This window comes from Hippocampus comes, unplaced genomic scaffold, assembly GCF_001891065.2.
Source record: "Hippocampus comes isolate QL1 unplaced genomic scaffold, H_comes_QL1_v1.1 scaffold64, whole genome shotgun sequence".
Classification (NCBI taxonomy): Eukaryota; Metazoa; Chordata; class Actinopteri; order Syngnathiformes; family Syngnathidae; genus Hippocampus; species Hippocampus comes.
The window spans coordinates 618,729-630,779 of NW_017842053.1; the positions used below are offsets into that span (position 1 = coordinate 618,729).

The 12,051-nt window shown below is 42.3% G+C and overlaps 1 protein-coding gene across 1 annotated transcript in view; it reads left to right on the forward strand.

Annotated features, from left to right (window-relative positions):
- Positions 1-2,930: 2,930 nt before the first annotated feature.
- The window catches only part of ogdhl (oxoglutarate dehydrogenase L), a 15,690-nt gene continuing 6,569 nt past the window's right edge, over positions 2,931-12,051 (forward strand). The window contains exons 1-15 of the mRNA XM_019859915.1: positions 2,931-3,453; positions 3,520-3,659; positions 4,656-4,870; positions 5,142-5,312; positions 5,917-6,019; positions 6,937-7,052; positions 7,303-7,457; positions 8,271-8,417; positions 8,841-8,931; positions 9,007-9,187; positions 9,263-9,390; positions 9,817-9,996; positions 10,284-10,436; positions 11,402-11,504; positions 11,627-11,754. Of these exons, the coding sequence (XP_019715474.1) occupies positions 4,658-4,870; positions 5,142-5,312; positions 5,917-6,019; positions 6,937-7,052; positions 7,303-7,457; positions 8,271-8,417; positions 8,841-8,931; positions 9,007-9,187; positions 9,263-9,390; positions 9,817-9,996; positions 10,284-10,436; positions 11,402-11,504; positions 11,627-11,754 (1,869 nt within the window). The 5' untranslated portion in view covers positions 2,931-3,453; positions 3,520-3,659; positions 4,656-4,657. The remainder of the gene's footprint in view (positions 3,454-3,519; positions 3,660-4,655; positions 4,871-5,141; positions 5,313-5,916; positions 6,020-6,936; positions 7,053-7,302; positions 7,458-8,270; positions 8,418-8,840; positions 8,932-9,006; positions 9,188-9,262; positions 9,391-9,816; positions 9,997-10,283; positions 10,437-11,401; positions 11,505-11,626; positions 11,755-12,051) is intronic.

The following is a 12,051-nucleotide window of genomic DNA, read 5'->3' on the forward strand; positions in this document are numbered from 1 at the left end:
TTCTGACGCAAATAATTATTCGCCGATGTGTCACGCTGTTGTTGTATAGCGCCAACTACTGCCTAGGAGGACTTATTATAAATGTCACATTTTCTTCGCCTTAAATATTAGAGGCTGGTATCAGCAACCTCCATGAATACCCGATCCCCCAAAATAGGCTTGATATCGGCCCGATTCAAAACCTGGTATCGGTGGTAGCCCATCCCTCAACGATTTTGGGAAATAATCTTACCGCGATTTAATTTTTCCCCTCATTATTGCAATTATATATTTAACAAACACAAGCAAGAACTTGTATGGCTACTTGAGCCGAGTAGGATTGGAAAAGATCCATTTAAATAAGATCAAATATTCTCCACATGCATGTTTGTGGACACTTAATCCAAGATTTGGTGATGCTCCATTGTTGTCAGTATGATCTTCTCTTTTCTCCTCTATTTTAGCGAAAGTGGCCGCAAAAGAGGCAGAGAATGACTGAGAGTGACCGCGCTGTAGTCCATGCATGGGTAACATACCGTATATTTGATCAAATACTCAACACGTATATGCTGCTCTTTTATATCTTTGTTGGACGTTCTTTATTTATACAGCACAACAGACTATTGTTATTATTATTATTGTTAAAAAAAAAACACCCTCCCCACCTTATGTACAAAGTGAGGGACCGAAGAAGAATTGCACGTTGTTTTTCCACAGCATTTACGATTGACTGTAAATGATGTAGGGACAATATTTAATGATGCTTTGGTTACATTATCCAGTGACGACTGTCAATGTATCGCATAGCACTGTAACTGTAGGTTTCTCGGTTGCACTCGTTTCATTATGGTTTCTTAATTAAAACATAACCCTGCTCAAGTTGCTCCTCCGCTGTGTACGTGAATTATTCATGGGCTCATTGAGAAACGACAAAAGTTTTATCGCCGACTTTTCAAAGCCTACCTCGGCATCGCCGATCCGTCACTTGAATCGATCAAAATCATGCATTATTGAATGACGTGGAATGTGACGGATTTCCGTAAGGCCGCGCGCGTGCCCACAGCTACCCACGGCAAATTCAATTGGGCCTTCATACATGCTTTATTAGATTAATTAGGCTTCCTAAGTACCATCACGACTTGGAAATCCATAAACGGTACCAAGATTCGTCTTTCCTAAGTGGATTACACATAAATACGCCTCGAAACGAGACTTTGGTACAAAGTCACTTTGAGGATGTCAGACCCAGACACTGTTGACATTTTGGCAAGTAGGATCAGCTTGTTTTGCGCCGTATTTATTTTGCTTCTGCCCTCTAAATTAACGATTAACTTGTTCTCTGAGCTTTGATCACCAGAAGTCGTTGCTGCGGTCAACAAAGATTCCACGTGCAGGCGAAAACGTCCGCCTGATTTTCTTTGGTTGCTTGAACAAACTTGAGACATTTTTGGGGGATTGTTGTTTAATCCCAAGTCGTGATGGTAATTATCCTAAACAGGATGTGATTTAACACAGAGCCTGTAGTATGTTACCCAGCGGCGCATGTCTTTGCAACCGCCGAGCCTATTAATAAAACGCCAGGAAAGAAATGGCCCTCGCTCCGTCTTTGTCAGGCGGCTGAGTCGCCCCGACAAAATGGCATTTCTGTTCATAATTGCCTGACCCTACTTTCTGCAGGTCATGTGGGGAGCAATGGCGAAGACGCATGCAAATAATGAGTCTGCAGGTTGCCAATATGAGAGAGGATGGGGGAGATTTAGGGCATTATTATTTATAAGTGTAAGAACATCGACTGCCTAATTTTTTTTAAATTGATAAAAATATGAAGAATTTGAAATTTCATGGTTTGTCATCGATGATTCCACTACTCTCACTGATGTTTTAAGGTTTTCCTGTGGGATTGTTTCAAAATTGGTTTCAAAGTACTTTCCACAGGTATAGTATTTGAAGTCATGCCATGAGTCAGAATAACCAGTGTGAGAATCCTGGGAACCAGATTTTTCTGCGGATTCTCATGCAACATCTCGTATACCTTTTCCCTTTATTTATTTATTTATTTATATCCCTCCCCTTTTTTTCACCCAGCTCGCAGCCAGCAAGTATGAATGATGAAAGTCAAAATGAGGAGCAGCATTTTTAAATTGGGCTTGGACAATTATTTGATTGTTTTTTAGCCCATCAATCTGAAACCACTTGCCCAAATGCCCTCGCACCCCCCACCTCCACCTCCAAAGTTTTAACAAAGCTTCGACAAATGGTTTCTTCCTTTGGTATGTGTTTTGTTCTCTGGCTTCCTGTCACATTCCAGAAACATGAATGTTGGCTTCATTGAGGACTAAATTGGCCATTGTGTGAAAAATGAGCGTGAATGCGTTTATTTATTTTATGTCTCTGTCCTGATGTACTCGCAACCAATTCAGGGTGTACCCCACTTCTCGCTTGGATAAAGTACCAAAAGTGAGTTTTTAGCATAGAATTAGCAAATACATGAAATATAACATCGTAGCATTTATGCTAATAGCACGTTGAAACGAAGCACATTACAGTGACTTTTTAAAAATGTATTTAAAAAAAAGATCAAGGTAACAGGACTGCTGTGGTTTTACTGCATGGTTATAATTAAATAAGAATAGCATCACACTTAAAATAATAAATACCAAGAATGACAATAACAGAACACATAACATAAACCTCTGTTCCCAGGTACAGACCGGAGGCACCGGGCAGGAGCTCAGAAAGATAAGGTGGGGCGGGGCAATTTAAAGATTTGAAAACTAATAATTGGATTTTTTAAACAGAACCCTAAAATGTATAGGGAGCCAGTGAAGGGATGCCAGGGAAGGAGTTATGTACTCCCTCTTACGAGTGTACCAGTCAAGAGGCGAGCAGCAGCATTCTGGACCCACTGGAGACGCTTAATGGAGGATTGGCTGACACCAAAGTCAAGTGCATTCCATTAAGATACCCGAGATGTGACGAAAGCATGAATTACTGTTTCAAAATGCTCTTGAGAAAGGAAAGCCTTTACTTTAGCAAGCTGCCGAAGATGAAAGAATCCAGGGTTAACAACAGCACCGATTTGCCGGTCCAATTTCACACCGCTACTTTTGACATGAATACCTTTCTTGCAGTCTTATTCAAAGCCGAGCCTTGATGATCAAATTTCAAATTGCATTCCAGTTAGATGAAGATTTACCTCATGTTGTGTCCTCTGAGAATATTGTTTTGCCAGCTGTTGCCAGATAAGCAATGACCCAGTGTTTTTTTTTTTCTTTGTCTCACTAAGTTTACTTCCGTGCTTTCGTGCGTGTGGTGGTCCAGTTGTACAGATGTACCACCTGACCCGCTGGCAGGGGATGGGGGAGGGTTGGTCGGGGCATAGGTGGTGCAAGTACTTCAGAATCTGTGTCCCCCTTCACCGTGTCCACTGTCCCACATTGGAAGTCTGCGGCGATGTTATTGTAGCAGCCGAAGGTAAACGTTAACGCACATGAGTGATTTTCTTTTTTTTTTTTTTAACATGCTGTCCTTTGCACTCAGATTCTATAGACGTCACACACAGGCCATCAGGAAGATTATGGGGGGATTTACATTGAAGGCAGAGGATTAGCGGCCCTGTCACATAGCACAGACGAGCATCATAACAAAGGCAAAGTTAAAAAGCACCGTGGCGAGAGCAGGTGAGAGGACGCGCATCGCGATCGCATGTTTGACTTTGTGGTTTTTACGGTGCGCAAATGACTCGTAACTCCTTGCAGCAGCTTCCATCGTAATTCGGAGCGCGCATTATTTTAATGTTTACGATCGAGCTGCTCTTACAACAAACGCAATCAAACGGTCCTGCAGTAAAAGTTGCTACCGCCAGGACGTTCACTACGCAGCGATTTTGTGTGAAAAGGAAAGAGCTGCAGATTGAGGTGAAAGTTTATTTGGGGCTACGATGAACTGGGTTGACATAATTGCCATTTCCCGAACAGTTCTTTTTGGAACACGCAACTCCATAAAAGAGGTGACAAAAGTACATTTAAGTACTGATCCTTAGGTTAAAAAATGAACTGGTTCAATACCTTGACAAAAGTACAAAAAGTATAGACTTATATTCTTTAACCAGGCCAAAAAAAAAAATATATATATGTTTCTGTAGCTTCTTCAATCACTTCAGTAATCAGAAGTAGAACACGGTTGGTTTCACCATAAACACCTGTTTCGGGCCAGGAAGTGGCGAAAACAAGTTTTTGGTGAAAAGAAACATGAAAGGCAGAACAATGACTTAGACGCAAATATGTTTTGCTTTTCTGTCATCTCAAACTATAACACAACAGGGACAAGACTGAGAAAGGGCTTTCGATGGCAAAATAATTTATATCCTGATATGAAGCATGGCTCGAGTGTGGCTTTTTTACATGGTGTTCGTCATTCACGCGAAGCATCATCACTGCGTCTGCACGTACTCAATTTATACCATTCCATGTCCATTTTATTCGAATGTCGGGTCTCTTGGTCCCTTAGCTTGTTCAACTTCCAATTTCCATTTCACATAACAACCTGAGATTTGCCGCCTAATCTTCATCTTTCACTCAAAAGCTGTGTCGATCTCAAATCCCCCCAAATGCCACAACGCACATTTAATGAATATAAAAACGTCAACAGTCAATTGTTTTCTCTTTGTCCCTCAGCTATGAGTCAGTTTCGGGCATTGGCGGGCGTGCTGAGGGGTGGTGGAGGAAGTCCGTGGTGGCGAGCCGGTGGAGGGACCCTTGCCAGGTGCAGACCTCACCCTTGGAGAACATGCTCCTCCGAGGCCACACCCTCTCAAGCGGTCACCAGTAGCTCCAACTATGTGGAGGACATGTACTTTGCCTGGCTGGAGGATCATAATAATGTTCATGAGGTAACTGTGTGCAACAAATCAAAACACACAAAAGTGCATTTAATTTATTCACTATAGTATATCAAATAATCAGACCTCAAATTTTGGCTTGCAAAGAAAATAAAAATAAAAATGGACCACGTAACTGCTCCTAACTTGAAAAAGTTGTTACACAAATAAGTCAAGGTAACACGGAATATGAATATCGTCCATTCCAGTATAAAGTCCATTTTCTCACTCACCGATATTTCCTGCTCATGTTTTTTCCCCTCCTCTGAATTTGTCTCTCCAGTCGTGGGACACCTTCTTCCAGAACATGGAGAAATCCGGCACACCTGACGAGGAGGCGGAGAGACGTCCCTCCCCTCTTCTCCAGGGCCGAGTCGCGTCCCATTCGCCAAATGTGACACAGAAAGTGGTGGAGGACCACCTGGCTGTGCATACGCTCATCAGAGCTTACCAGGTCATCCACACACACACACATTCATATACGGCAACGTGTTTCCTCCTAAACATGTCATTATTTTTGAAGAATTAGTATCTGAGTAACTGCGTATCTTCGGCAAACAAAATTAAACAGGTGTCTCAATGAAAGCTAAAACATCTGTAAAAATTGTGACACTTTCAAACAGCTCAGCATCATTTTAACTCATTTCAAAAACATGAACAAATTGTTAGGCTAATTGCATGATTGCCCAAGTTGTATTTTATTACTGCCACAATATGAATAAAATACTCCAATAAGCTTGATAATAAAAAAAAAATCTTGAAATAAAAAACTAAAACATTAATGAAGCATTTGCACAATGAAGCTAATAAAATGTTCATTTTGTGCAACACGTGCTTTCTTTAATTATTTTTTTTTCAACCTTCCCCTAAATTTGCCCACTAATGAATCAAATACTATCTGTTATACTTGTTGCAAGGTGAAAACGCATGGCAGAAAGACACGGAAGAAAACTCCCGCAGGGCTCCCGCAGAGCAACTAAGTGGCATCTCCAGCTGTTCATACTCAACAGTATGATGACAAAGTATCATATGAAATTATGTCTCTGTATTCTTTCTAGATTCGAGGTCATCACGTGGCCCAGTTGGACCCTCTGGGCATCTTGGATGCGGATCTGGACTCGTTTGTTCCGTCTGACCTCATCACCACCATTGATAAATTAGGTGAGCAGCGGAATACACTCACAAACAAACAAACTCACAAACACTCACAAACAACCGGATCTCGATCCTTTTGTTTGGTTCACATCGGGGTTCGTTTGTGTGTATTCACATTTGCATAAAAGGTCCGGACCAGCGTGGGAAACAAAACCCCGGTGTGTGTGTAAAGCAGAACAAACAGTGTAGGTTTGAAACCCGTAAAATATAGATAATACTTTAGAGTATTATTTTCTCATTTAAAAAAAGCACGTTACAAAATTGTACTTGTCGTTATTTTGGGACCTTGGAACCGATGAATGACATTTCTATTTATTTTAATGGGGAAAGATAATTTGAGCACCGCCACAAGGAGCAACAAGCAAGAAAAACACAAAGAAGGTGTGTGTGTGTGTGTGTGTGTGTGTGTGTGTGTGTGTGTGTGTGTGTGTGTGTTTGTGTGCGTGTGCGTGTGTCACAGCATTGCATTACATTCTGCCATTCTGCATTATATTGTCACAAGGCTGATATAGCTCGCTAATGATACGTAATGAGCCCTTTACTTGGTCAGTACGTGGATCTATTCTTAGCCCCCTTTTTTTCCCTCTTTGCCTTGTTGTTAATGTGATTTGCACCTGTCTCCTCTTATGTGCCGAGTGAGCTTTGAGCTCCAGCAGCGCTCAGGTGGTCTGCTCGACTTTTGCGAGAGTGTCCAATGTAGAACATACGATACAGAAAAAATATTAAAAAAAAGGAAAAACGTACAAAAAAAAATTATAAATCACAGTTGCATTACGAAACACTATAGAAAATGGATGCATGGGGCTTCAAACGAGTTATTAAAAAATTCACATCTAAATGGCTCTGATGAAGCAGGTAGGCATGAATATTTTCTTCAAATCACTGAATTGAAATGATATGTTTGTTCATACTACCGTACGTAGGTTTCTACGGTCTGCACGAGTCCGACTTGGATCGCAGCTTCCGTCTACCTCACACCACCTTCATCGGCGGTGGAGAGACGACTCTTCCTCTCAGGGAGGTCATACGTCGACTTGAGGTACACGCCCTATAAAGGTTTATAATTGTCGATAGATGCTGCAAAATGGCCCCAAAGCACTACTTGTAGATCAGACATGTATTTGGCCTGATCAAATGATGCTCCGCCTCTCACTTTAGTTTAATACATAGTAATAAAATGTAATAGTAGTTTAATCATTCTAACACACACAAACAAACACCTTCACATGAGGCACTTCACCTAGCAAAGGATGTGCCGCATTATTATTTTCTCCTTTGTCCCATCCCAGGCATCCTACTGCGGTCACGTGGGGGTGGAATTCATGTTCATCAACAACGTGGAGCAGTGCCAGTGGATCCGTCAGAAGTTCGAGACTCCCGGAATCATGCGCTTCACCAATGCCGAGAAGAGAACGCTGCTGGCTCGCCTGATCAGATCAACGCGGTCAGGAATGAAAAGAAGGATCTAAGACCCATTAAGGAATGCACAGCATATTACCAAGTCATAGATCATACTGAGAACCATGTGGCTCGTCTTTTATAGGAGCTCATTTTTGTCTGGTGAAATAAGCTCAATTACAACATCGACAGCACAAACACTCTCAACCTTTAAATCTTACCTAAAAAGTGAAAGTAAATGACTTCTAAATTTAACCTGCCATAGAAGAATCTTCCTAACAACCCGCCAAATTTGAATGATTAAAAAATTGCAGTATATAAATTATTCCTGAGTAGAGTTGTTCTACTCCACAACCTTCTCTTCTGCCCCCCCTATCCCCTGTTGTATGTGTGCGTTTATGGCCGACAACGAGGCGCTCTAAAGCAGGCACACCTTTGTGTAGCACTTACTGGCTGCCAAATCAAACTTTAAATCTTAAAAATAAAATTCCGCCTTCCTTTCTATTCTCTCTTTGCTTGATGTGTGCGCACTTATGGCCAACAACAAGGTGCTCGACAGTGACCATGCTAACAGAATATCCGAAAGAGAGGTTGCAAATCAGTAGGATTATGGTTTCGCAGTAGACAACTATATTCCACAGAATTTTCTGGCGGTTTCCAAGACATTCATTTTTTTTTTTTTCAATGAATAAAATATGAACCTTCATGGTAAAATCGAGGCATATGGATTTCTATACTAACTGCAAATGTTCTCATTGGGCCTTCTATCTGGTGCCATAGCAGCAATGTTGCTTTTCGAAATCTACTTTCAAATTCACAGACCAGTTCAAAGCAGCCTGTACTGTTTCTGACTTGATAGGTTTGAGGACTTCCTGGCCAGGAAGTGGTCGTCTGAGAAACGCTTTGGACTGGAAGGTTGCGAAGTCCTCATCCCGGCACTTAAGACCATCATTGACAGCTCCAGCGCCGCCGGCATAGACAGCGTGATCATGGGGATGCCGCATCGGTAATGCGCATTAGTACACCTTGTCAAAACTCGAAAAACTACTGAAAACTAACAATTAAAAAAAAAAAAAAAAAGTGAACAGTTTTGTCATGATAATTCAATGGGTATCCTGTTGCTCATTGTGGTATGTGAACCTTGGCCACCAGGGGGTAGTACATTACAGTCATACTGCACGACATACATTTTTAATTGTGAAAAAGAAAAATTAAGCCGTTCAATTCATTCTTCACCGAGGATAAAGAGTATATACCTCTGGGTATTTTCTTAGCTGTGTCTTACCAAACTCCGTTAGCTTGTCTTAGTTGTTTTGCACTGTGTGTTAGCATTAGGCTAGTAGAGTTAAGTTAAAGTGGTTTGGTTGAATGAACAACAGCTACCACGCTAAGTACAGGTTCCACTCGATCTTTTAACGTGCGCTTCCAGGGGTCGACTTAACGTCTTGGCCAATGTGATCCGCAAAGACTTGAACCAGATCTTCTGTCAGTTCGACCCCAAATTAGAGGCTGCGGATGAAGTGAGAACACCTCCACCAAAGTAATGGCCCCTCTCAACATATCTTTACGTTAACCTGCTTTTCATTCTCCCACAGGGTTCCGGAGACGTCAAATACCACCTCGGGATGTACCACGAGAGAATAAATCGGGGGACGGACAAGAATATCACTCTGTCCCTCATGGCCAACCCCTCCCACTTGGAGGCGGTGGATCCAGTAGTCCAGGGCAAGGCCAAAGCGGAGCAGTTCTACAGAGGAGACGCGTTTGGCAAAAAAGTTAGCATTGTCCTAAGATGGAGCTATCGTACTTGTACTCAAAATTGGCGTAAACAAGAAATGTTGTTTTTCCAAGTGATGTCCATCTTGATGCACGGAGACGCCGCTTTCGCCGGCCAAGGTGTCGTATATGAAACGTTCCACCTCAGCGAACTCCCCTCTTACACCACACATGGTACCATCCATGTGGTGGTCAACAATCAGGTGAAATGGCAATTCTTCAGTGTTTTTAACGATAAAAGCAAGTAGGCAAGTGGCTTGTATAATTGTATGGCATACTTTGCAACAGGAATTCAAGCCACAAAATCACTAAAATTGGCAACTTGGCAAACAAGGCATGGAAAGCGAATCCATCCTCGCTTAATTTAAGACCTTTGAGTAGTTTTTACGATACAACTTACTGTAATGTTTTTTTTTTAATCTTCCGCACATGAAATACACATTCACACGCATACAAAAAACCTAATAGGAATACAATAACAATTAAAAACAAAACAAAGCATTAAAAAAAAAAAAAACTAGCCAAATTAAAATTTATGAAAACTAACTACATTAAAAAAAAACCAAACTCAAACCCTGCTTTCATTTCATGTCAGTTCCCCCCAGCACGGTTGCCTTTCTCGCCCGCAGATCGGCTTCACGACCGACCCCCGGATGGCCCGCTCCTCCCCTTACCCCACCGACGTGGCTCGAGTGGTCAACGCTCCCATCTTCCACGTCAACGCCGACGACCCCGAAGCCGTCATGTACGTGTGCCGCGTGGCCGCCGAGTGGAGGAATGCCTTCAACAAGGATGTCGTCATTGACCTGGTCCGTCCTTGAAGTACAGTGGTGTTTTGTTTTTTTTGGTTTTTTTTGGGGGGGGGGGGTGCCAACCAAATTTTTTGTTGCAAGAAAGTTTCTGAGACACGGAATGTTTTTTTTGGAACGCATTAATGGTATTTCAGTTCCATTTCAAAGGGGAAAATTGATTTGATACTTTGAGGTCAAGCTTCTGCCACACCCATTGTTATTTTTGAAGATTGACGAGGCCATTTGAGTCATTTCAAATGTATTTTATTTGTGTGTGTGTGTGTGTGTGTGTGTATTTATCACAGGCCTGTTACAGGCGCTTTGGCCACAATGAAATGGATGAGCCGTTATTCACCCAGCCGCTGATGTACAAGCAGATCCGGCGTCAGGAGCACGTGCTGAAGAAGTACTCTGACAAGCTCATTGGCGACGGAGTGGTGACGCTGCAGGAATATGAGGTGTGTGTGAGTGTGTGTGTATTTTGTCAGGTGGTTAAGGTCTGTATATGTGTCATGTTTATTGTGTATGCATGTGTATGTACCTTTTTGGTGTAAGTGTGTGCACATTTGAGCATTTGCGTGTCTGTGCGTCTAAGGTTGGCATGAAAGTGTTGTTTATGTGAGTGTATTTATGGGTGGGTGTGTGTGTGTAATGTTTTAATGTATTGAAGGTTTTGTGTGTGTTGTGTATGATGAATGAAGTATTAGTGTGTGGAAGTTCGTGTGCGTGCCTTTGTGTATGTGTGTGTGTGTGTGTGTGTGTGTGCGCGCGCGCGCAAGCGTTTTTCAAACAAATTTCCCACTAGATTTGAATCATGCCATCGTTCAAAAGTTCTCTGTATAATTACGATTTCAGTTGTGAGTAATTGCAAGAGGCGGGTGGCCTTTGATTGATGAATTTATTGATGAAGGGGACATATCCTAATAAGTTCATGTCCATGAAGAATAACAGCGACATAACAGCCTTCTTCTCTTTGCAGGATTGAAAGCGCAAATTAAATATGCGGACGAATAGATGGCGGCAGCATTGTCTCTGCTGCTTTCAATTAATTTACTGTTGCGATTCAATCACCCAAGTTTCACATCGGTCTCCCGTGCCATTCACTGACAGTTCAAGTGTGTCATTCACTGGAAAGCACTCTGGTTCCTCATTTCAAGCAGGAGCGTTGGAATATTTGTCAGAAGATTGTGTTCATATCTGCTACAGTGCTACCGAGGCTCACAAATCGCTGGTGCTTGGTGGACATTGTGTGTCATTGCACTGGGGACCTTTGCTAATAGTCCATTCATCATACAGAAGGCTATTTACTGCCACTCAAGACTTTATTTTTCATTCACTGCTCCTGTAGTTGTGCTTGTGAGCAAGCAATATTTTCTCCTAATGAATGTTCCCCCCCCCCCCCAAACTTGTGTCATGTTTGCAGGAGGAAGTGGCCAAATACGACAAGATATGCGAGGAGGCGTACGGCAGCTCCAAGGATGAGAAAATCTCACAAATACGACACTGGCTGGACTCACCCTGGCCAAGTACCGAAGTTTCTTCCTCTCATCGCCAAAAAAGAAAAATATTTCATCAGCGTATCACTGAGTCGGTTGCGCAACACCTCTTGGCGACGATGATGACGAATGTTACCCCGACTTCCTTCTAGAATTCTTCACAGCAGAAGGAGAACCTAAGACCATGAGTTGCCCCCCCACAGGACTGGATGAGGAGGTCCTGCAGCATATCGGCCAGACCGCCAGCTCTGTGCCTTTGGAAGATTTTAACATTCATCCTGGTGAAATACACAACCGCCATCATTAATGAACAACATAGTGTATATACCTGTGTGTGTGTGTGTGTGTGTGTGTGTGTGTGTGTGTGTGTGTGCGTGTGTGTGTGTGTGTGTGTGTGTTGGTCTACTAGTTCTCATTGGTGCGTGTTCCTAATATTGTGGCCTGTAAGATGACTGCAAAACACCAAGACAGTTTATTCGCTTTGGAATTCCTCTCCAAGAAATCTCAACATCAGCCAGACTTTTAGTGTCCACAGTTGACAACACCACCTGTCATTTTACAGTTTCTGCTTGCTCAT